Source organism: Gordionus sp. m RMFG-2023, chromosome 5 (assembly GCF_954871325.1).
Source record: "Gordionus sp. m RMFG-2023 chromosome 5, tfGorSpeb1-WG-v2, whole genome shotgun sequence".
NCBI classification, from domain to species: Eukaryota; Metazoa; Nematomorpha; class Gordioida; order Chordodea; family Parachordodidae; genus Gordionus; species Gordionus sp. m RMFG-2023.
The window spans coordinates 22,312,345-22,339,683 of NC_088779.1; the positions used below are offsets into that span (position 1 = coordinate 22,312,345).

The window sequence follows — 27,339 nt, forward strand, 5'->3', positions numbered from 1 at the left end:
ATATTTTCAGGTAATTTTGGCATTAAAATAAGAGGCCTATAATATGCTCAACTTAACTCGATAGGTCTCATGTGGTTATAATGGTTTAAAATCGTTACAAATGTATAAAAAAATAAAGGGTGGTGTTTCCAGGTTACAACGGCAATTAAATATAGAAAGAATACAAAGGGTAGTCTTTCTATTGATTCTTCGTTCAATGACAATTTCGAGGTTTACCCAGCTCTCTGATTTTTCTTTTCTATTTTTCACGGTCCTAAGCATCATTTGTAATTCATTTTCCTCATATTCGCCGCTATCATCTTTATCCATGTCATCTTAGGCCTTAGGGCTTGATCCTCATACTTCCATCAAGGCGCATCTCTTTACGCAGTCATCATATCTAACTGCAAATATGAATAGCATTTAATAGTGCGATTTATAAAGCTTTATATTATATTATTTTAACACGACATCATATTTTACAAAATATTAAGAAGTTAAGATGAAATTCACAAAATATTAAGAAGTTAAGATGAAAAAAAATGATAAGTGAATTATTAAAAATAATCTTTTTTTTAAAAAAAATATTTTAAATTGAGGTTAATAAGTTTTATAATATTATTTTTTAATAATAATACGTTTTGAAAAAAATTACAATAAGGCATATTTGGGGAAAAATAAATTTATAATATATTTTATTGTGTATATAATATATAAATTTAATTTATAGTACAAATAAATATTTTTTTTAAATTAAGGTAGTGTTTAAAATTAAAATGACAAGTAACATACGGTTTTGACAAGAGATTATTTGGCGATATAATCACACTATTTAAAAAAAAATGGCAATGGTGCATATCAAACAAAAATTAAACAAGAATTGTGTTTTTTTAGAGAGTCATCTAAACAAATATGATGTATATAACCTGTATAATTTAATTTTCGAAGGCGTTTCAAATGGGTGGGGTAAATATATCTATTTAAATCCAATATAATTATTTTTATACCTGGCAATATAAAATTATTTTAATCATTATAATATTTAAAGTGTATTTTTTTAAAAAATATGTTTGCTCCTTTTAATTTACCCGTTTGAAAATTTTTCTATAATTTTATAAATATTTTTTTCTTCGAGATTTTGTATTCCTCCTTTTTTGACATTATCTGCGCGCGCGTCGAGGAGGTATTTGTAGTTTTTCCTTTCACGAAAAACTATCATAGGATTCTTCGCAAAGAGTGGCCAAACTTTTCTTGACTCTCAGAGCGGTTAACCTTGCTGCGGGGTTATGATACCAACATTCTTTCATGATTTTGGCTATGGATTGTAATACCTGTTTTGATGTTTAAAATTGTCAAAATAATTAATAGTTTTTTTAAAAACAAATTTATTATTAAATAACACATGTATCATTTCGAATATCAATGAAACTTTATAGGTTCGAAGAAAGGATAAACTTAATTTGAAATGATTACAGGTTTGAAAACGATTTTAAGAGATAAAATGCTATATCAGGTATATACCTATAAAAATATAAATCGAATCGAATATCTGCATTATTCGTATTAATCGAATAATTCCTTATTTGTATTCGCACGAATAATAAAAATGCACGAATAATAAAAACATTATTCGATTTGATTCGGTGAATATTTGATTCGAAAATTAAATTATTTAAAAATAATTAAAGATTTTAAAGTATTTTTTAATGAATCTTTGAATGCATATTTTTTTTAACTTGTGATTTCATCTTAAATTTCTTGTGTACGAAAATTATAAAAGGCTTACTTCTAAAAGATTCTTTTACGAAACATATTTAGAATTTTAGGTAAAATTTAATCAAGAATATTTCTTCCTTGAAAAAATATTCAAAGATTTATGCTCAAAAGTTGTTCTTCTCAAACTCTTGAAAAATTAGATGATTAAAATTAAAAAAGTGATTTATAGATGTAGAAATAAAGTTTAAAAAAAATGTTTCGTAAGGAATATGTTAAATACTTACAAATAATTTTAAATATTTATGAATAAGTTTTAATATTTCCGAATAATGCAGAATATATATGATAAATTTTGAATAATATGAAAAAAAAAATCAAATTATAAGAATAATTTTGAATAACTCTATCGAAAAATTGATAAAAAATTATCTGATGAATAATATATTTTCATTATTCGCAATTCGATTCGAATTTACGAATCGAATAACTTTATTATTCGTATTTTTAAAATACGAATATAATATTGAATAATTTGTTCCAGGTATAATCAGGTATAACAAAATTTTTTAATGTAATAGGTTAGGTAAAGCCTTCGAGAGGACATATTTTATCGGCGATATCATCCATAGTGATCTATTCTAACCGGTGTCCAGGTTATATAAACTTTACCGTTTACGCTTAAATGAGAGCGATCACTTAGAATTCTCGAAGCTTAAAAAAACCTCTACCGTTTCAAATAATGTTTACGCGATTTTTTATGACTAATAAAATATCCTAGACGGAATTACTAATCTCAAGAATTACTTCGTTTTGACTCCATTGTGGGGGGATGGTTGGTCTTCTCCCTTCCGAACAAATGGTTCGCCTCATCTCTTCTATGGTGGGATCTGGTGGTACATAATCGAAATAAGCTAGTTGGAAGTCTTCGTGATAACCTTTTTTAATTATGATTTTTTTTTAAAATATTAATTAGGAAATCCAAAGAAATAGCACTTAGAGTTTAAAAAAAGATCATGCACTATTCACTCTTATTCTTCAAATAGTTTTTATTTATTAAGATAGAACAATTTTTTTGGGGTCTAGATCTCATTTAATGTTTCAACTCGCGATTGAACTTAGAAAATATCTAGAACCTATTACGAAACGTTCTAAACCACGAAGCTAAGCAAAAAAGAGATATTTTGAGGATCCATCTCGAGGCCGAGTGGTTAGATGTTCATTAAACCCTGCTCAGAGACTGTTTTTAATGGCTAAAATCTTGCAGCTAAGTCACTTTGGAGTGGTCTAGAGTTATTTGATTTACTAAAATTACCAATATTTGAAACCGTATAATTTCAAAAAAATATATTTAATGTTTAAAAATACGAGTGAAATAAAACAGATTAAAGGTGGGGGGCTCTCCATTTAACCGTTTAAGGGTTCACATTAGAGATCTGCAAAAGTAGGCCCGGCCTGTACTCGGCCCGAACGGGCTTCGGGCTGGGTCTTAATATTTTTTTAAAATATATCTAAATTTATCAATTTTATATTGAATTTTTTTATGTAAAATAAAAATATGTGATTTTATTTGTAGAAAGTAGACGCCATATAACATATATCGTTTATTTTGAGTAATTATAAGAATTAATTTCTATATTTAAATAAATTCGGGCCGGGCTGGGCTTGAAAAATTAGGCCCGATGCAGATCACTAGTTCACATAGCTTACCAAAAAAGGAAGCATGTAATTTTTTTAGAGAATGCCAAACCTTCAAAATCGCACCGTCTCAAGATCTCCCAAAAAACGAGACCGAGAGCATATATATCGGCTCTTTTGAGGGCTTCGAAATGGTTCGAAAAATTTGTCATATCCGATTTCCTCATTTCATTGTTGCTATATTTGTTGTCTGATCGTGTTTCAAAGTCGGAAGATTTTTGAATACACGCGGTGGACCCTTCTATAATTTCGGGGGCCATGTAGCGTTTCGTGCCGACCATTTGATAGGCGCCTTGATTGACTTTTATATATAAATGTAGTATTTAAAATGCCATATAGAAATTTTTTTTTAAAAAAAATGGTAGTTCTGCTTCCAATCAAGATAATTTTAGCCATAAAATAAATAAAAAAATTAATAAGTATTTCAAAGATTCCGTGAGTTAAGATAAGCCATTTGATTCGATTTCCCAAAGTAACAATATCGAAATATATGGTAAATAATATTAATTAGAAGTAGATAACAACATCAAAATGAACGTAAATTCATTTTTTTTTATTAACAATTTACGAAAAAATGACCTAATTTACAGGCGACTATATTATAAAACCATTTATATAACCACCAATTCATATTAAGGAAATTTTAAAAAATTTATTTGAATACTTTTAAGTTTTGAGGCGGCGACTATTTCATTTTGCGCAGAACAAGTTAGCGGTAAGTCAAGTTTATCAGCAGTAGAGTCGTAGCACACGGCAAGCCCTAGATCGGCCAAGCAGCAAGTTGTTCCGTCTCGTTTTACCAGGATGTTTTTGCACTTTAGATCCCTGTGGGCTATGGCTGGCTTACCTAGAATTATGTCATTACCATTACAAAAAATTAGTAATTAAGATAACTCCAAATTATGATAATATGATTTGTCGCGTTATTTGAAAGTTTAATAACAATTTATCAACCTTCAAATAAATAAGTCATCTGTCAAAAATTATAAATCGTCTGCTGAGTATTATAGTGTTCTATATCCATTTAAACAAAAAAAATATTTTGTATTTTAAAAAGATCACACTATAATAAATGCAAATAAAGGTTGATATTTTAATTGTTGATATGGAAATATACAGTAATGAAGTATTTATCGAGAAAAAAAATGCATTTTACAAAAATATGGCGAAATATAAAATTATATGATTGTTATTAAATATCTTTTTCAATTATTAAGTTTGACAAAATTGATAGATTCTACCCTAAAGGTTTGCAATAGACGAATTTTTAGCCCGCCCACCAATTCCCCGAGTTGGAGGGAGGGGGGTTCTAAAATATTTTAATCATTGAATGGTTGAATTTCTAATGTTGAGAGGAACAGACTTCTATTTATTAAAGATCATATTTTTTTTATTTCTTAATACTGCATATTTTATAAGTTTAATTTCAAAAATATAAAATAAATAAAAAAGAGCCAATCAAGCCAATTTAATAATTTTTAAACATTGGGCGGATGGGTTAAACAAAATTTTCAGATAAATAGGAAGGCAGTTGAATTTAAAAAAAGAACCATAGGTGATAGGCGGGTTAAAAAAAATTTAAAGCAACAAGTGGGAGTGCTTTTTGGCTAAAACTTTCTTATTACAAACCTCCATTTAACTCACCATTTATAAAATAACAATAAATAATTGATAACTTTCAAGTTAAGTTTTATACGTTATCTTATTTTTAAATAAAGTAGTCGCGCTAAATCCAAACCTCATACCCACATGTTGTATAAAAATATCGGTTATTGCTTAAGTCGAGGGGTATATTATTTTTTTTTATTTTATTTTGTTATTTTTTTTGTTATTTTTTTTATGTTATTTTTAAAATTAATATAGTATTATTTGGTGATAATTTTTTTTGTGATAAATTTTTAAAATATTGTTGCATATTTTTATTATTTAGTGATAATTTTTTTTTGTGATAAATTTTTAAAATAATGTAGCATATTTTTATTATTTGGTGATAAATTTTTAAATTAATATGTATTTTTTCTTTTAAGATATTTTAAAATATTTTTTTCTTTTTTAAAAATATTTCTTAATTCCTAGGGAGGGGAGGAGGGTAGAAGAATTGTGATGAGTCAATTTTATTCATTAAATTGAAATATAGTCTGATAATCTAAGCAATTTTAGGAAAATTAGCATAAAATCTTAAATTTTGTATTTATTAGGGGTAAAATAGACCCCATCTTTAAATTCTAAGTGATTTTTTTAACCTTTGTTGGGAAGGGTTAATTCGAAATAAATTGAAATATATTATTGAAATTTATACAAAATAAAAATATCGAAATATAGTAATAAACGAGTCAATTTTATTCATTAAATTGAAAAATTGTATTAAAATGTATACAGTCATTTATAAATAGAATAAAAAGATCAAAGCGATTTAATAATTTATGTTTTCTAAAATATCTATATTCAAGTAAATATTCATGAATATTCTCTCGATCCCCATGTCTTTTATAGTTTTCCTTAAGATCCCGCCACAGTCTTTCGACTTTTTGGGTGTGAATGGATCTATCATTTGGGTCAACGAAGTTTCGGGAATGATTGACCCTATAATGGAAATAATTTGTTTGATCCAACCGATTATATCTAAGATAAATAGATTTAAATATATTACTACTTTTGATTTACAGAAAAATATATTTACATACCCTAACCATGAGTCAGTCATTATCGTGGAATCTTGCATAACATTATCTTTAACCACACGCAGTGTGGTATCTTGATCCCTCGTTGTTGTTGCACTTAGAAATATTTCATCCGTCTCGCGACATATGCCACCGATGATCCATATAGCCTCGGAAATCAAATGCCGGCCACGATTATATTTACGCTTCCACACATGAGTTTCGTCTATTTCGATAACTCTGCCAGGCCCCCCGATCTTTGTATGATTCGAAGCTATATGGAACCCACATACCTTGCGAAATTTTTTAAACCTATATAAATTTAATATCAATTTTGCCTTAATAATCAATTAATCCCTTTAGGAATAGAGCATACTTGTTGCAATTCCATAATGCGGGTAGAAAAAAATAAGAATAGTTTGCGATATCGATGCAATAGATGTCGTAGATCATATTCGATATGGAAAGGTAATATTAATTTTATATCATAAATGACAAATTTTTAGATTCTATTTTTGAAGGGATTCAGGACGTTGGGAAATTTTTAAGACTAGTATACCTGTATATAAGTAGTAATTATTTAAAAAATATTAAAGAACAAAATTATTTTTAGGCCGTTATAAAATTTTAAGTGCTTCGAAGGAATTGGATTATCATAGGAATGCAATTTCTGGATGGTAATTTAAAGTAAAATATGGTTTTTATATTAAATTTATATAGGTTTAAAAAATTTCGCAAGGTATGTGGGTTCCATATAGCTTCGAATCATACAAAGATCGGGGGGCCTGGCAGAGTTATCGAAATAGACGAAACTCATGTGTGGAAGCGTAAATATAATCGTGGCCGGCATTTGATTTCCGAGGCTATATGGATCATCGGTGGCATATGTCGCGAGACGGATGAAATATTTCTAAGTGCAACAACAACGAGGGATCAAGATACCACACTGCGTGTGGTTAAAGATAATGTTATGCAAGATTCCACGATAATGACTGACTCATGGTTAGGGTATGTAAATATATTTTTCTGTAAATCAAAAGTAGTAATATATTTAAATCTATTTATCTTAGATATAATCGGTTGGATCAAACAAATTATTTCCATTATAGGGTCAATCATTCCCGAAACTTCGTTGACCCAAATGATAGATCCATTCACACCCAAAAAGTCGAAAGACTGTGGCGGGATCTTAAGGAAAACTATAAAAGACATGGGGATCGAGAGAATATTCATGAATATTTACTTGAATATAGATATTTTAGAAAACATAAATTATTAAATCGCTTTGATCTTTTTATTCTATTTATAAATGACTGTATACATTTTAATACAATTTTTCAATTTAATGAATAAAATTGACTCGTTTATTACTATATTTCGATATTTTTATTTTGTATAAATTTCAATAATATATTTCAATTTATTTCGAATTAACCCTTCCCAACAAAGGTTAAAAAAATCACTTAGAATTTAAAGATGGGGTCTATTTTACCCCTAATAAATACAAAATTTAAGATTTTATGCTAATTTTCCTAAAATTGCTTAGATTATCAGACTATATTTCAATTTAATGAATAAAATTGACTCATCACAATTCTTCTACCCTCCTCCCCTCCCTAGGAATTAAGAAATATTTTTAAAAAAGAAAAAATATTTTAAAATATCTTAAAAGAAAAAATACATATTAATTTAAAAATTTATCACCAAATAATAAAAATATGCTACATTATTTTAAAAATTTATCACAAAAAAAAATTATCACTAAATAATAAAAATATGCAACAATATTTTAAAAATTTATCACAAAAAAAATTATCACCAAATAATACTATATTAATTTAAAATAACATTTAAAAAAAACATAAAAAAATAACAAAAAAAATATAACAAAAAAATAAAATAAAAATAATATACCCCTCGACTTAAGCAATAACCAAAATATCTTTCCGTGATTTTCTTTTTTTTTGAGTTCATATTATATAAAAAAAATTAAACATTCACTGGGAACTGTGGTGCCAATCAAGAGTACCCGAATGGATTTTTTTTTAAAAAATGGCATAAAATTTAGGACATTGTATAATATAATGCGATGAAGCATCTAAAAACATTAAATCGTAAAATAAGGTAAATAAAATATTTAAAAAATGATTATAATGGCCATAGGTTTTAAGATGTTTTTCCTATTTGCAAAAGGGTTAATCTTTGTTTTCGTAGCATGAGCTCTCCAAAGTCTTCTATCAAACGATTTAGCCTATTTTTAAACCGGCTAAGTCAAGATTTTAACTAAAAAAATATTACCAAGGCCTCAAGATATCAACAAATGAAAATCGAATGTTTTTAATAACATTCTGATACATTTATGTTAATTGGTTGGAAATCTTTTTTCATCATCTCCCCCTCCCAATTTAATTAGATGTTCATTTAGGCTTCTTCCCATCTATTCCTGGCACCGTCTGAATTATGATGGGCATGGCCTAATCACCCAAGTCCATGCCGCGTAATATGTCAACAATTGGTACGATTCTCATATTTTCTAAAATCAACAGTAGCTTATTGGCCTTCCACCCTGTTTGCCAATCATCTAATCTTTTTAGGTATTATAGTTATGTAAGTATTTTTATTGGCCATATTTCTGCATCAAATATTATAGCCGGGCGAAACCAAAATCGAAAGGTGCGACCTGTGTTATAATGGGCATATGTTTAATATGAGAATCATACCGATTTCTGACCCATTAAGTAAACATCAAATGAGGCGGGTAGACGATAGTCATCGTAGGATAGACGAGGAATATGGCTAAAGGAATAAAATTGCTCAGATAGAAGGCAAGAGGCCTAATGGAGGACTCATGAATGTAAAATAAAACAGCACAACAACCTTAAATATCATTTTAACAAAATTTGTAGGCATTTTAAGGAGTAAGTTTTTTTTAGTAACACAGTTTAACAAAATGAGCAAATTTATAAAAATAAATTGCGATAATGAAAAAGTCGCAATAAAATGATGGTATAATTTTCGATTGTGGTTGTAATAAAAAATTTAAAGCAACGTTTTTGTTTTTCCCGAAAAAAGGTTTTTTCATTCCTAGGTAGAAAAAAAACATATTTGTGCAAAAGTGGGCGTATTTGTCAAGTTCTTTGGAGAGCTTGTACTGAAAACACAAAGCCTTAACCCTTTTAAAAGAGAAAAAACGTTAAAACCTATAACAATTAATATAGAATATTTATTTTTATATTTCATAATTTTTGAGCAAAAATGACTAATTGGAGAGTAATACACTGGCTGAAAGAATCCCTAAAGTATTTTACGAGGGTAAAAATTTTTTAACGATATAACATTTTAAAGAAATTTCAATTAGAACCATATTTAGACACTAAGTTTAACATGATTCTCAAAATTGATCGAAGATTTTTGTTATCCTCATCATCACATTTAAAAAAAAATTGTAACCTTGTATTCCAACTATTTCCATATGTAAATGTGCTAAGCCACTAGCTATCGAATGAACTATTTTGAGCATTGATTTTATGTCCAAGACCATCTTTTGGAGATAATCGAACAAGGAACCATTTTCGCAGTAATCCGTCACAAGCCATAACTGGGTCCAGGTCCCGTTATCTTAAAAAACAAAATAAACCATTTATAACATATTCTCCCTAGTCATAAATTTTATCCACTTTTTTAAAAAATTCCCTTTCTTTATTTGTCTAATTCTTATTCATAACGATTTATAAACATTTAAAGAGAATTAAAACCTTTATTATCAGCTGCTATGAAGCCCAGTATATTTTCGTGCCTGAGCATGGAGGTCTGGTATATTTGAACTTCTCGAAACCAAGAATTTTCCTCGCGGGATACAAATATCTTAACGGCAACCTTTTCACCCCGCCATTTGCCTAACCAAACTACCCCGTATCGACCTTTACCTATAATTTCCACCAATTGAATAGTTCGAGCAACAGTTCTCTGAACCAAGAGAGGTAGACCTTAAAATAAATAGCAAAGAATATGAGTATAAAAAAAATAACTGATTGTGATTATAAAATAAGTTATCTCTACTGGATAAAAAAAAGGTTTTGCAACCAATTCTGAATATTGTACTAAAATGTGGTTTTGGTTTTGGCTCATTAAAACTTGATAAAAGAAGTTCTGAATTCTAGTTAACCGAATAAGGTTCAAAAAATTACCATACTTTAATTTTTGATTCTATCAATAATATGGTTCAATTATAATCGTATTTAATCAAGCAGAACCTAATTAGTAAATATCAACATATTATTGGAAATGATCTGGCTTCTTAATCGCTCCTTTTATAAAGGACGTTTAAGAGATAACATACATATTTTTTTCTCAACGAGTCATTTCTTTTTCTTCCTATAATCTGGATTTATTTTATAAAATCTTGTGGGGATAAATTTTTTTCAGGATTTTATAAAATCAAATTCAGATTATTAAAAAAAAATATGCGTTCGAAATCAATTCGATCCTTGATCATGATTCCTATTTATTTTTTTGGAAAAGATTGAGATCGTGAACAAGCTTGTCAAAATGCTGTGATTTATTCAAAATTAATAGGTTAAAACCGGGACCGGAATGCGTCAAATGTAAGAACCGAAAACTGAAATCCTACTTTAAAAAAAGTTTCGAATGAGAACCCGTTTTAGTTAAGGCCTCAAACTGATAGATAGTTTTGAGAAATCAATAAAAAAAACTATTGATATGCAGTTTTAGTTCTACCTATTCAAAGTATAGCATTAATAATTATTATCGACAAATCCCTAACCAGATCCAGAGCCGGAAGTAGTATTGTCGACTGATAATAGATTTTGCAACGATTCCGATTTCTCCCCATCATAAGCCGAATTCAAAGGGTAGTTAGATGAATGTTTGACGAGAGAAGGGGAAGATATTTCGATGGAACAACGATAACTTGAGGCCTTAGAGGCGTGAGATTTCATGTAACCGGGGTAATCTAAATCAAATGAGATAGTTTAGTAGGTTTTTTTTTAAAAAAAATTAACGATAAAAGGAAAACTCCAAACTGGATTGGATGAATACTCTTACTGAGTGATTGACTTGCTTCATGAGTCTACATCTTATAGTCATTATTCCAAATTGCTTAAAAAAGTTTCTTTATTTAATTAGTTAGAAAATATAATATTTTTTAAACTCCCTCTCCTTAACTTATATCTAAAAAAGAAATTTAGTATAAATATTATAATTTGCCTATTCTAAACTAGTCCAACCACACATTAATCTTAACATTTTTCTAAACGTAAATTCATAGATATAATTAAGTTTGGTATTCATTTAAAATATAAGTTTACGACTGAAACTATCAGCGATATATAACGCCAATTTTAATTTTGTAAGAATAAATTATTACCACTCGAGCGTCGTCTAGCCTTTCCTTTGTTGCCGCGCCCATAAAGGTTGAACCACCACCACCAACAACCACCAATAATTTTCTTGTCACTAAAAATAACCCCCCTATCGATCACTTTATTCTTCGCCGCTTCCCCAGCCCTTGCTATCGAGTTTCCATCTATTGTCGTATTGGAACAATTATAGCCTACGTTGAAATAGCGTCTGAACGCGAAGATCGCTAAAAAGACGGATAAGCAACTTACTAAAACCAGGCCTGCGATAAAAATCGGGGTATAATTTGTGCGAGTGTTATTTGATCCATTTTTTATGTTTTGGGGGTGTATAGAGTCCGCCCCTAACGGGGAAGCCGGAAATGGCAGTTTGAGCGGATCACCATTGTTGATATCGGCTAAGGACGAGGGTAAATGGTTAGAAGATAGTCGGTGGAGTTTGTTGTATTTTTTGTATAGGACAGCTTGAATAGGATAAGAAAGGGGGAAATGAGAATGGTTTAATTAAAGTTGTTAAAACATGTTTCTAAATGCATAAATGTTGCATAGGTATCTTAGTATCTAAATATATTTTGATACAATTTTATTATATATTTTTTTATTTATATTAAAAATACTTAATCCTATTTTGTATTAAATGTATTATATATATGTCAGAGTTCATTTCTTTATAATCAAATTTAAAATAAACAAGACAATTTTATTTTACATGAGGATACAAATATGACCCCCCCCCCCCCCTCATTAATATAATTGTTTGCCAGTGCAGCAGTAGATAAAACTTTTCAGTAGGCTAAAAAAAATATGTTTACGGATAAACGATCAGTGATGAAAAGTAAGCGAAAATGTTATATTATAGGTTCAATGATATTATAATAATTCAATTATACATTTTATATATCACGTATTTGGAATTCGCTATATTTTTAATTTTAAATCGTTTACTGAGGAGGACAATTTTTAAATTTTAATTGATTGGACGGCAAACGCATCCAAGCACTTGCAGATTAACCTACCCTTATAAATTTTAGACAATTTCGCCATAAATAAAAATTAGTAGTGGTTCAAAAGTTCATGGCAAAACTACAGTTTTCCAATTTCTATGTTATGATATGAACACTTTAAATTATCTTGAAAAAAAATTGAATCGATATTTTAAAGAGTATACTTGTATCTTTATACAACTTCCTTCCTTCCTTTCTCTTTCTTTCTCTCTTCTTTCATTAGTACTATCTTTTAACAATTCTGGGTTTAATTAATTATTTTTTAACGTTGGATAATCAGAGAGAGTAAACAATGCTGGCATAATTTTACAAGCTTTCCTAATAATCCAAAAATATGCTCTAACGTACGTATAGATAGTTGATAATACATATAATATAATATATAACAAAAATAAATAAACACGCAGTTAAAAAAAGATCGGCTCTGCCCTGGTTTATAAAAATGAATCCAACTTCCAAATCTGCAGTGTTATTACTAGTAGGGTAAACTACGCCACTTTCAAATTGAATATAATAATTATTTATAAATTCATAAAAATTATTTTATCATTTAAATTTGAAATGATTATATTGAGGCACAATTTATAATTTAAATAACGATATTATTATGCGAGAGGAAGATGATTTCGTTAATTGATAATATTGTTAAGGGTATTTCTTTCTCTTACCTAAAAAATTTTAGAAGTAGCATATAATTTACCAAATTAAAAAATTTTTTTTAATATATTTGCGTGCAACAAAGTTAGTGGATTTAGAAAATTATTCAGCGATAATTAGTAGCATAAATGTCTCGTCTGTTGTGGAAGCCATCGAATTTCGTTTTAATACCTCTTACTATCGAATCTCAATCAATAAGCACACTTTTCAATGCTTTTTAATGAATGACGTTAGTCTAGGTTAGTATTAATGTCCTTTGGAAACAATTGATACATTTTTTAAAATATTTGAATTGGTATAAAAAATTTTAAATAATACATGCGTATTTTTTTATAAAGTAGCGCAAAATGTCTACTAGCTATTAATGGGCGCTATTTTTTTTAGAAGGCATCTTCACCCTGCATTCACAGTTCAGGGTCAGGGTAACTAACATTCTTTTTTTTGAAGAGTAGTGCGCTATTCTCGAAAGTTGTTTCTTAACAATGCTAGTATTTTGTAAAAGTTTTATTAATGAAAATATGAGAAGCAAATGAATGTTTAAATGATTCATCGTAAGATTTTTTGGCGGATAACTTTAAAAACATATTAAATTGACCCGCCCCGATTTATAAATAATGCCATAAAGGCCAGTAGTGTTGTTAAACGGCTCGACTTGGGCACTTTTATAAAACGGATAACTCAATATTTTATCCACAAAAAATATTAAACAAGCTTAGAAAGTTTTCTCAAAGACATAAAGGTTTGGCCATTATCTCGAGACCTAGGCGATATTTTCTGCCTGCCTGTAATATTAAGCTAGGTTTTTTTAAATCGGCCCGAATCAGCCTTTTGGTAACACTAGTGGCCAGGACTGGTACGAGCTTGCATGTTGCTTAGAATGATAACATGTGTAAAATAAAAACCATTGCCCATCCATAGCGATCATTAATAATATATTTATTTAATATAATTTTTTAGATTAGAAAATGAACTCTTTTTTTTGGTGGGGTAAACGCCTTAAATTTAACGTGCCATGAATTATTAATAATTTAACAAAGAAATATTTATTAAAATAAGAAAAGAAAAAGATACAAAAAAAACTTAATAAATTTAAATATCTTTGATCTTGCGTTGAATAATTATTATATTTTTAAAAAAAAATTATAAAGCGAAATTATTAAAAGATCTGAAAAAAAAGAGAAATATCCATTTTTTTGCGATTCTTATAAGAAAAAAAAACATGTTTGGCATAAACATTGATAAGATTTAAAAAAATATATAATAAATTTGAACTAAAAACGAGCGAAGGAAAGTTATAAACGCGAAATGCTACGTGGTTTGTACTGGAACCCCTAAATTAGAAATAAAAAAAATTAATTTTTTGTAAAAATGTGGAGTGGGAAGATTTTTTTTGATTAAGTTTAAAAAAAATTGGTATCGATAATATTAGCGGATACCGGGTTGGTAAAAAGGTAATTTTGCAAAAGAACGCGTTCGTAAACAAAGTTTTTTGAAAAAAATGATGAACGAAGTTCCTTTTATTTTTGACATTTTTTTGACTAACTTTGATTTGAACGTAAACGCGTTCCCTTTTTTTTTAACGAACGCGTTCGTTTTTTAAGTTAGTTCGATTTTAGAGTATATTATTTTTATTCATTTAAAAACAAAAATATTAATGTAATATTAATTGAAATTTTTCAAAAAGAAAGGGTTATTTTTAAATTAATTGTTTCTTTTATCACATTTGAATTTTCAACCAGCCATTATTTTTGTTTTATAGTATAGTTTGTTAATCTGAATATTATTTGGCGTAATCATGGATGTTGTTATATCATTATCATCATTTGATTCTTAATTATGACCCAAATATAATAGATACTTTACAGTAACATCATATATTCAATAAAATAATTCTATCCTCACCAAATGTAAAATGTGTCCTAAAAGTATAATATCAGTTTAAGCTCTAATTTAAAGAGATACTTGATGTAATATTTATATATATATATATATAACTATAAGTATCCTGTTAATAATTTATTTTAGTATGATGTTCATTATTAAATTAATGTTTACTTTTACTATAATAGATACATATCATTAAATATTATATATTAAATATATATATACTATATACATATCGAATTTATTTATTTTTAGTGAGATTATTTGAAATTTCGCTACTATTTTTAAGTTTTTATCAAGGGTTTCATATTTTAATAGTTGAATACTATTTAAAGTATTATGAATTTATATATTAAATAATTAAATTTTTTGTGATATATAAAAGTTTTATTATAATAAAAATATTATATTCACTTCTATTAATCTTAAACATGGTTAATATATTGTGTTAAATTTATTAATATTAAATCAAATTTAAATTTTTTTTTTATAAAGGTTTAACGAATGTGAACGCGTTCCTTTTTTTTAAAGTGAACTTGAACGTGATCACGTTCGATTTTTTGTCAATGAACGTTGAACGCGTCTATCTACTGAATATCATCAGCAATATAAGATTTGCAATCTAATTTTTAATAGAATCATTTATTTTAATTAAGAATTTGAATCTTAATTTGATAGAATCTATCTTCACTTTTTGGAAATGTTTACAGCACTAGTAATAAGTGATATCCGGTGGTGAATACAGGATAGTAAAAGGTGGTATCGATGCGTCTCTGAATAGATAACCCCGAATAAATGCATACAGAGTCATGTCGTAACTCGGGGGAGGTATTCGGGACCAGTTTCTCTTAGGGAAATGTGAAAAGTTTTAGTTAAGAACTCTAAATGCTCAGGATTCAGGAATACTCAATTTTTATTTAATTTTCAATAAGAGATCTTCCCTCATATTTACTTATCAATCATTTAATCGTTATTATTGGAAGCTTTTATTTAATAAATTAGGCCTATTCAATAATGAATAAAAGTCGAATAACGAATTCTTTTATATGAATCGAATAATTTACTATTCCTAATTGACGTGTCATTGATTTTGTATTTTTTATAATCTTGACTATATCAGAGTAATTAGTAATTGTACTCACTAATAGAATAAAAAATAGTGTATTTATTATTGGTACGACAATAGTAAATTTCTTACGAATATTAATAATTCAAAGATAACTTTATTTTTTGGGAAAATGACACTTCATTATGACATGTTTATCATTTATCCTGTAAATTTAATGTTTTATATTTCGCATTGTATATAATTGTTATTTTTTTTGTAGGTTACTTGACGTATTTCGTTTTGAACGAATTTGGACCTGTAAAACGGTAATTTTTCGGACCCTAGTCGAACTTATAAAAACAAGACTGATGTAATGTTGTTATGTTTTGAGCCGATTTTTAAAACGGCTCAATGAATATTTTATCTAAAAAAATATTATGCAAACCTAAAGATTGCTCATCGATGGCACAAAGGTTTGGACATCTATTAGCTATATCTCTGAATTTGGGCTATATTTTTTCGGCTAAAATATTGAGGTAGCCGTTTATAAAAATCGGCTCAATCGAGCCATTTAATAACATTATAATTTGATGCAGAAATTGTCGCTTCGAGAGATTTTAATCATTCATAATACTAAATCTTATCGATCATTCATAACAAGAAAGTAATAAAGCAATTTGTCTCAAAACAGATAAGAAATTTTGTTTTTTTTTAAAAAAGAAAAAAATATATATTTATTTTTTGCCTTCCCAACTGAATACTGTTTTTTTTATAAATCTCCCCCATCGGTATGTAATAAGATTAGCACTCTATAAAAGATTAGAGGAGACTGCGTTCTAGCTCTTCTTAATTTAGGTCTTAATTCTGAATAGAAATATTTGAAATAAACAACTATCACACAAGAGGGCTGCAATGGGCGGGTTTTAACCGGAAAACCCGCTCTCCTATTAATTTCACAAGATTTAACTAACTCGCCCGTCGTGTTTTTTTCAAAAATTTACCTCCGCCCAGCCCAATGTTTAAAAATTATTTAATTGATTGGTTTGGCTCGTTATTTAATTTATATTTAAATATTACTTAAACTTAAAAAAAATATGCAATATTATCAAATAAAAAAATGATTGCCCTTAAAAATATTTTAAATTTACCCGTTCGTTGTTTAAAAATGTTTTTCTAACCCGCCTGTTCACCCGCCCGATGTTTAAAATTTTTTAGCCCGACCGCTTTCTTTTTTTAGTTTCTTTTTGATACATCTATTTTTACATAAAGTGATGAAATACCTTTAAAAATATACGTTAAAAATTTATTCTTATTATTTTTTAATCTAAAAATCATATTCCGTTAAGATAAAAATACGCTTAATGGTGTATATTTTATTATTTTTTTAGTCTAAAAATCACATTCTATTCAGATAGTTATTTAGAATTCCAAAATGGAAAAAAAAGAAAAAACAGTATTGGACACAGAGTTAATCTAACAAAAAATAGGCTCTAAAAAAATGAGATATTTTATCCTTCCTCCCGAAAAATAAAAATAAACCAGGTGTTAAGTTCATTAGCACTCACTCGAGTTTCAAAAAAAAATATGCTTTTTTCTATCCTTTTTTTTAAAAAAAAGATGATAAAATGTAAATAATGTGAGCAAATAATTATTCGAAAATTTTAAGATCAGTTTTAATCAGGTGCTCATTTTTACACGTGATTTTTTATTTGAGATAAAATAAAATTAGAATGCCGTATTGGAATATGGAATCCGTGGAAGTGCAATATCTATCAATTTAAAAAAAATACAGCTGATCTTTTTAAAGTTTTTGGGGATCCAGAAATTTAAAATGTCATTATAAAGCAGATTTTATATTTAAAAAAATTATGGTGATATATTAAATACCCGATTTAGGATCGGATTTGAAGGTCGGAAACGTGGGATTTAGGTATTGATTGCACAAATCACTGTGACTGCAGCATTGGATTCCAAAATTCGTGTTGATTGGAGATGAGTGGCATATAAACGGGTTATCAGGCGGCGAAAGATATTGTTTATCCATGCATCTTATTATGTTTAAAATATATGTCGCGATTAAATTTCAGCGGTTATTGTCGAGATTGTTAACATCATAATTTATTTATATTAAAGTTAAAAATGAAAACAATAGATTAAATTGAGTTGTTAATACTGGTTAAACATTTATCAATAATTTGATAAATTTTATACTATTGATGTTATTATATTATAAGTAAATAACCCGTCGAGAATGACGGGGTTGAGGGATAATTAGTTTGACTAATACTTAATTAATAAATTTTATAAATAATATTAAAATTTAGGCGAAAAAGAGGAAAATTTGTGAATCACACCTCATAAGATATTCTTAATTTCTGATTTATCTATTATCGAATAAGGAAGAAAAGTGTGATGACCTGTCTTTCTTGAAGGGCAAAATGAAAAATATATAACTGAGAATAAGCTTAGTCAGTATTGCTGAGACCGTCAAAAATGACGGGGAATGAGAATTTTCTCCTTACTCTTATGATAGTTATTACCTGTTATTTAAAAATAATATCGAATTTTTATTCTATATAACCCCCTCCCACCTTCAGGTTAAGTTCAATCCATTAAAACTAAGTTTAAATGCTATGTTTTGAGTCAAAATAATTTTAAAGCTTTTACTTGACACCCATATCAATATTACTTGTTAAAATATTACCGATTATCTATGCCTATTATTTAATATTGAAAAAATTCACAAGCAAGGTCCAAGGCCATAATAATTTTGAAAAAATTTCCCCAACCCCAACCAAAGATAATAATAATTTTGGTAGTTGAGAACTAGAATAAAATATTTAAAAAAATCATAATGAATTTAAAAATACAATCAAAATCAGATTATGGGCATTGGTTTATTTGCTTTTTAGGTCAATATCTGATCCATAGTTAACAATAAAAAAATTCCCAAGCGTCCAAGCTGATAATAATTTGAAAAATTTTCTCCAAGCACAATATAATTTATAAAAATAATTTCCAAGCCCAGCCCGACCCATAATAATTTTAAAAATTTTTTCTTAAACCTGGCCAACCGATAATTTTGAAATTGTTTTCCCAAGCCTGGAGCTTCTAATAAAAAAGATAAATATTGATATATTTAAATTACTTTATCATAATATAATTTCAAATATAAGAAGAATTATATAACGGGGGTGACTGGAAAGAACGTTTGTCTAACGAACGTTAAGTCAGTGATTTGAATCTCGTTGAAAAATTTTTTTTAAGTTTTCTTTTTTAATAAAAAAAATTTAACATTAGAGATATATAGTCTCCTTCGATTTATTTAACTTTAAGATGATAGGCAAGTTGATACCAAAAATTAACATTAAGGTTATACGAAAAAGTTCATTTCTTGATTACGGCGACTATATATATTAGATACGCCTAATGTTTGGTAAAACTAAGATATATAATTTTATGTAAATTGATTTGTCAATATAGATTGGATTTATATATATATCCTTAAAAAATCCAAAATATTAATAAAATAACTCAAATTAAATCCGATGCAAGGTTAACCATCCTATTGAAATAAATAGAAACTTAATTTTTTAAATTGCTCCCCTGTAAAATTACCAAACGTGAAGATAGAATATTCTATTTCCCAGACGACAATGTATATTAACATCGTAACGTTTAATAAAACGACAATTATGTTCAAATTATTTTGGTGTTAGTTTTTCTTCATTTTTTAAATAAAAGTTTTATAAAATAATTTTGTTTCATAAATAAAATGATTATTTATTAAAGTAAATCGAACCCCTTATTTATTACCCTGCATTCAGTGTAGCGAACTTTGTATACTTCGCCGAGAATTCGCGATAACTGTGAAAGGGTTAGTTGTAATGGAAAGGGTGAAGGAGGGGGTGAGGATATATAAAAAGTCTCTACTAACCGTTAACTTATTCTAAAAAATGTTATTTAGAACCATAAATCCACGGTTTAACATTATTTCCGGATCTAATGTAAGGTCAAAGGAACCCGGGTACAAACGAAAAATCGTAATATAAATTTGCACTAAAAAAAGAATCATCTTTTTATAGAATTGGTTTTTTTTTCCAAAATATTTATCAATAATTTAATCGATAAATTAAAAAAATATATATAGATAACATAATGGGATTTTGGATTTGTATGATAAGATGATTTAGATGGGACTTTGAATTTTGAAATGAACCTTTTGTCGATTGATTATTAAAGGGTTCTAACCCCATTTTTGGGTAAAATGGTATCCTAGAGAGGCATCTCTTCTGCCTATTGAAATAATCAACCCGCTAATGCTTAACTCTATGGTATAGTGGACGTTTCCCGGTGGAACAAAAATTTTAAACATTAGCGGAAAGCGTTAAACCGAGGAAATATGAACCATTTTTTCCTTCTTATTTGATTCGCTTCCCATTTTGTGATACTTCTATTATTGATGTATAGTGTTAAGTAGATATATACACCGGACCACGATCTTCCCTCTTTAAATTAGGCCGAATTTTTTAAAAAATCCAATTTTTGACCGGTTGTTTATATATACTAAAGTATATTTTGTTCATATTTGTAGTATTTTCGACAGATATTTTTGTATTACCGACAACATATATTAGTAGTAATTTAGCCAAATAATATATTTCCTTTATTGTATTTTGTCATAAAATCCCATTATTTTTGTGTACGTAAATTTACAAGATAATGCCAAAAAATCATCTAGGTATAATTTTTAGTAGTATTTGGGTGGAACTTTATTCATTTTCTGCCCCGGGTGTATTTCGGTAATAGTAGAGAAAAAGGGTTTAACTGGTTTCTAAATCCCCAAGTTTCATTTATGCTCTGTTTAAAAGTTCGAACTAAACGTTCGGCCATGCCGTTAGTCTGAGGATGGTATGACTTCCGTTTTTTCGCAAAAATCATTGAATTTTTTACTGCTGAATTGTGGCCCGTTATCAGAAACGAATATCTTAGGAAATCCGAATCTAATATTTTTATCGTGCTTTCAGTGATTGTACTAGTCATGGGAACTATTTCTGGCCACCGAATGCTAGCATCTATCATTACGAACTAATAATGATTTGGGTCCAGCATAATCAATGTGTACCCGGTTACTTCGGTGGTTTTGGCCAATTTTGAATTATTGTCTTATGAGACATGTCGTGTTGTTCCTGACATTCTCTAAATTTTTTCGACCCATGTTTCTATATCTTGATTTATATTAGACAACCATGAGTATTGTCCTCTCATCTTCATTTTTACCATTCCAATATATCCGATGTATCATGCTTAACACGTTGTTTAGGCATTGTTGTGGTATTATCATTTTAGTTCTCTTCTTTCAATTTCGTTTGCATTCATAGTTGATTGTTCCCATTTATATGATCGAGTATTTCTTCTTTTGATATTGTAATTCACTGTATAGATATCCAGATAGAATAAAAGTATTAGCTATTTGTCGACTACTTTTGAATTCTATTTCATATTAGTAACTTGCTAATAATAAAGCCCATATTTGTATTATGACAGTGGATGTTGTTGGTATATCTGTTCTTGGATGAAATAAACTCATTAATGGCTTGAGGTCTGTTTGTAATGTGAACTTTTTTTCATATATAAATTCTTTAACTTTTGTAACCCCAAATATGATGGCAAGAGCTTTTCTTTCTATTTGGCTACAATTTTTCTCTGCTGCATTAAGCGTTCTTGAGGCGAATGCAATTGGTCTCTTACCCCCTTTATATGAGATATTACAGCCACAATTCCTATGGCTGACACATCTGTTGCTAGTATATTGGGTAATTTTGGATTATAATGTAATATTGGAGTACTACATATTTCTTGCTTTATTTTTTTATAGACATCTTTGCTTTCATTTGTCCATATCCAAACTACTACTTTTTCTATTAATTTGTAAAAAGATTAGGCTTTGTCTGCAAAATTTGAAATAAATTTTGGATAATGTTGCTAACCCTAGAAATGCTCTAATTGTTTTGAGTTTGTTGGTTCTGGTGCTTTTTTTATTGCCTCAGTATTTTTTTCCTGTAGTTATAATCTAGTTTTTTGATATTTTGTGTCCTAAGTACTCGACATTTTGTTTGAAAAATTTACAATTTTCTATCTTTAGCATGATAACATTTTTGTCTAGACATTTTAGTACCTTTTTTAAATTTGTTTGGTGTTTCTCTCTATTTTTTACGGTCTAAATAACAAGCTAGTCCTTCAAAACCTTTTAATAAATTCGATGGCCCTTTGAAATATTGCTGGAGAAGACGATATACCAAAAAGGTAGTCTTGTATATAAAAATAATCTTATATGCGTATTGATTACAATATATTTTTATGAATCTTAATCCACTTTAATTTAAAAACAGGCATCTGAGAGATCCAATATTGAAAATCTCCTTTTCCCAAAGTGGCTGGGTATGAATCAATATTAATATATTGATTTATCGTTCTCTTAAATCCCCGTAAATTCGTAATGTTTTATCTTTCTTTTGAACAATTACTATGTGGGTGATGTATAAAGTGAATGATTAATTTTTTCTATTACTCCTATTTTTAGCAATCTATCTAAATCTTTTTTAAATTTTTCGTTTAATGAGTATAATGCGGGACGTGATTTACAGAAATTTGATTTCTCGTTTTCCATATATATTTGTGCCTTTTCCAATAGCCCAATTTATTTATTTATATGGCCCTTTCAGGTATTTCAGTCATTTTTGGAAATTTAGTTATCCAGTTTCTTCCAATTAGATTTTTTGTATATTCTTTTGTAATTAATAGGTAGTTCTAATGTTCGTCCTTTATATTTTACTTTTACTATAGTCTCTAGCAGTGGTATATTGGTACCTGTATAGATTTAAATTTTAGCATGCAATTTGTTAATCCAGGGCGATTAAGTTCCAATCTATTTCGTTTATTATGCTTACCTCAGCCCCAGTATCTAACTCCCTAATATCGCTATTCCTTTGATATCCACCCAAAATTATGGATTGTACTCATTTGTTGTATTATAAATAAAATCACTATTTCTTCTCTACAGACTCGAGCAATGTGTTCAATATTATTGAAAGGACAATTTTCCCTTCTATGATTTACGCCGCAGAAATGGCAGGGATATGGTTTCTTGTAGCTCGAATTATAGTTATTATATTGTTTTGATTGTTTATTATTATCATTATTATCTTTTATAGTTATATTTATATTATCATGTTTATCTTCTAACTGATCAATTGTAGTTTCATCTTTTTGTATTAATTTTGTGTTCTCTATAAATGTCTCTATCGCAGTAAATATTTGAATAGCCTTATTTATATCTAAATTATCCTTGTATAATTTGTAATATTTTAGGAATTTTTAGTCCAAATGAATTTATCTCTTAAAGCAATATTCAAATATTCTCCAAATTCATAAGTCATTGATAATTTTCGAAGATTCTTTATATAATCTATTAAATTTTCCTCATTTTTTGATTATATTGATAAAAATTATCTCTCTATAATTTTATTACGTTTGGGATGAAATGTTTGTTTAAATTCTTTAAATAAGTCGTATCAATCTTTGTAACACATGTTCGAATCCGTTTTTTTATCAACTGCGCCATTTTTGAAATATATTTAGTTCATATTTGTAGTATTTTCGATAAATATTTTTGTATTACCGTTAACATATATTAGTAGTAATTTAGCTAAATAATATAGTTCTTTTATTGTATTTTATCATAGAATCCCATTATTTTTGTGTATGCAAATTCAAAAGATATATTAACGATTTTTAACAAACAAAATAATTTCGTTATTATAAAAGGTAAAAAAATCATCTGTATATGATTAAAACATTGAATACACTGTGTCGATTATTTATTTATTCTACTGTTGAGGATAGACTTGCTAAACAGCTCTATTTCGCGCATTTTAATGCAAGCATGAAGATTTTGTTCATAGAAAGATCAAAGGTCGTCATATATTATCGAAATCTCGAGGCTTAGGCAATATTTTTCTGGCGAAAATATTGAGTTAGCCGTTTTTAAAAATCGGCTTAAAACGAGCCGTTTAACAACACTAATATTTGGGCTAAAATAGACCATTTTTTAGAATATCGAGTCGTTTAACAATACTAGTTGAAGATTTACTAATAAATTTAAATATATCTTATTATAGTATCTCTCTCGACATAGAAGATTTGCGTTGTAGGTCTTTACCCCACAAATTTTATTTTATGTGAAAAGAGGTTATAAACATTTTTTTTATCAGATATAGTATCGGCCAACCCGGCACGGTAATTAAAATTTAGAATTGAATTAAGTATGAAAAAATTTAATCCTAAACATCTCTATACTATTTAAGCCACCCTTTTTATTTTTAAGTAGTGAAGGTCGTGATTCGGTTAGGCCACTTTTCAAACCCGGAACAATGGACCATAATATAAAGATCTAACCAGGAGGTGGCATGCCCGATCGATTTTTATTTTGCATCATTCATTATTATAAAAATTAATATATTATTTATTCGTTGAATGCAAAAATATTTTTTAAAAAAACACCAACTCCCCTTAATATTAGCTATAAAAAATTTCTCAAATATTATATTTTAAAGTCATAACGCAATATAAATATTATATCGACGTTACTCAAAAAATTATCATCGTTAAATTTCATGTTGCTCTGTAAAAAATTGTAATGCATTTACTTTGATCTTTTTTTTAAAAAAGTATAAGATTTGATATTTTTGAAATTACTTTAGAAACTAACTATATTAATTTTAAATATTAAAATTTTAGAAAAAAAATATTATGAGAAATTTGTAAAATTTCAAAAATAAAATAAAATTGCTTCATATATTTGAGTTCAAAAAATATATTGAAAGAGCTATTTTGATTATTATTATTACATTGAAAAAAAAATTGTAAAAAGATCACTTTTTTTATTTATTTGTTAATTTTAATTTATGTTAAGGAAATAAATTAAGAGAATAAGAATATTACTGAAAATTAATTATAGGGTATCACCATCATAGGCGATACTCTTAAATTGAATAAATTTGATATTTTTAAAATGAATAAATTTGATATTTTTAAATATTGAATCTAAGTAAAATTTTCATAATTATATCTGGAGAAGTCATATTACAATAAAGTGTTGTTTATTCTTTTTTATTCGACTTATGATAATTATATGGATGCAACTTTGCAGAAACAGAGTTTTGAATAAAATATGTGATTATTTTAAAAAAACCAGTTCATATATCCACTTTTTATATAGTAACAATTTGAAAACCAATATGCCAGTCAGGGGTTAATTTAATTTGATTTCAACAATAAAATATTTACAAAATGTATCTAAAAGGTATGCTAGTATTTACAAAAATAAGCTTCCCTTGACTAAACAAACGTTCTACAGAGCAGTAGATGTAAGTAAAATAAGACATTATATTAAATAGTAGTTTGAAAATTGGGAAATCATCAAAAATAAAAATAATGAATGAGATATATATAAATATTTAACATATTCTAAAAGGTAATTACTTATTTTGTCATATAAAAACATATCTAGTTTAGTTATATTGTTTTATTTTTTGCAAAAATAAAATTAGTTATCTGTAGCTAGTTGCTTTAACTGACACTACTGATTACCTAATGTGTCCTTCAATAATTTATGCTACAAATAAATATTTATAAAAATTAAAATAATATGGCTAAAAAAGTAAAGATCGCATTATATTTTAATACCTTAGTTTAATGCTACAAAAGGCTTTGTTATTAAATGTTATAAAATAATGAAAAGTTTGTTAACAAAAAAAATAAAGGGGGTGCCTAAATTATTGAAGGATAATAAATAGATAAATAAAACATAAAAATTTACCATTAATGTATAATAGTGCAACCTAATTAATGTTTGTTTTATTATTTAAAACATACAGTGCATTTTAAATAGTGTTGTGAAAATTGAAAAACAATTTATAAATGTTGATAAAAATGCAGGCAGATTTTTTTTTGAAAACACTTAATTAAGTCATATCATGAGTCTAACAAAAAAATTATTTTTGTTTATCCCTTGTAAGATATACTGAATATAATGTTTAATTAATTTAACATTTAATTAATAACTAATTAGTTAAAATATAAAAAATGGCATATTTGACACTATAACCATTTATTTCTTGGAGAACATAAAAGCAATTAACATTTATGATCTAATTATAACATTTATAATGTTCACATAAATTTTTAAAACAATTGATAAGCTCAACTAAAAAAGATTTGTTGTGGATTTGATGGTATGCCATATAAAAAGCTATTAAAATTGGAAATTATGAATCTATAATATGTAACAGTGGGGTTAATAAAAGATTGCATAAAGTCAATAAAACAACTTATGTTTATATTTGTAATGTTAAAATGCCTATTGTAAAAATACTTACGTGTATAATTTTTTGACCAGTCCTTTTTCATCCTTTTGAATTGAGGCGTAACATGTTCCATCAGTTTCACATGTATTATTTTTTTTATCAGTACAGATATTACAGAAGCAAATGAGAGCTATAAAAATTTTGATAGCATAAATGCAAATGATATATTAGTAAACAATTAAAATATTGCCATTTATTAATAATATATTACTAGATGAGGATGTAGGATATGTTATAAGGAATAGTAAAAATGTAGATATCTGTCTATTCAACATTTATAAGCATTATAAATATTTTTTTAAAAATTTAATTTAATGCATTAATACACCACGAGAAAAATTAATCGATTATTTTTTTAGGAAAATATGTTCATTCAATATATCTCTTTATCCATGAAAGGAAAAGCTATCGACTTCAAAGAAATAATTTGCTATATACTAACTAGTAGTACTAAATAGAATTTTTTTCCCCTTTTCATACAATTTTTTTTTTATTCAGGCGGAGTCTTTATAGCATAGAAGTAGTGTTGATGGTAGAAAGGTTTGGACCTCTATTTTCCAAATCTCGATTCTTACATAACATTTAGGCTAAGTCGTATTCGGACAGATTTAAAAATCGACCAAAATCGTGCCGTTTAAGATAGAGAAGTAAAAGTTTTATTTTTTAATTTTTTTATTTTCATTATTATCATTATTTTTACATTATCGACAAAAATAATTTGTCCAATAAATCGAACCAGTTCTCAATACTACCACACTCCAGGCTAATTCCTATAGAAATATTATATAAAAATAAATACAATTGACCCATTAATATTTTGAACATCAAATTTATTTAAAAATGTTTGCAATTTCCTATAGAATTTTTTTAAGTTCATTATTTAAAATATAG

At 27.4% G+C, this 27,339-nt stretch overlaps 1 protein-coding gene across 1 annotated transcript; it reads right to left on the minus strand.

The window, feature by feature from the left end:
- Positions 1-807: 807 nt before the first annotated feature.
- Positions 808-26,773, minus strand: LOC135930448 (TGF-beta receptor type-1-like). Its single transcript, XM_065467244.1, has 11 exons — positions 26,660-26,773; positions 26,461-26,578; positions 17,909-18,069; positions 11,437-11,892; positions 10,834-11,022; positions 9,806-10,036; positions 9,501-9,668; positions 4,055-4,237; positions 3,443-3,691; positions 2,500-2,630; positions 808-1,310 (listed from the first exon to the last, which is right to left on the minus strand). Exons 1-11 carry the CDS (start codon positions 26,721-26,723, stop codon positions 1,182-1,184), a joined length of 2,079 nt encoding a protein of 692 aa, XP_065323316.1. The 5' UTR covers positions 26,724-26,773; the 3' UTR covers positions 808-1,181.
- Positions 26,774-27,339: the final 566 nt, after the last annotated feature.

Excerpts from the sequence above, each read along its gene's own strand:
- LOC135930448 (XM_065467244.1), bottom strand. The coding sequence starts at position 26,723 with ATGTTGAATAGACAGATATCTACATTTTTACTATTCCTTATAACATAT. Across the intron at positions 18,070-26,460 it reads CTGGTCAAAAAATTATACAC|ATGCATGGATAAACAATATC; the intron begins GTAAGTATTTTT and ends AAACATAATAAG. Across the intron at positions 2,631-3,442 it reads GAGACGGTGCGATTTTGAAG|GTTATCACGAAGACTTCCAA; the intron begins GTTTGGCATTCT and ends TAATTAAAAAAG.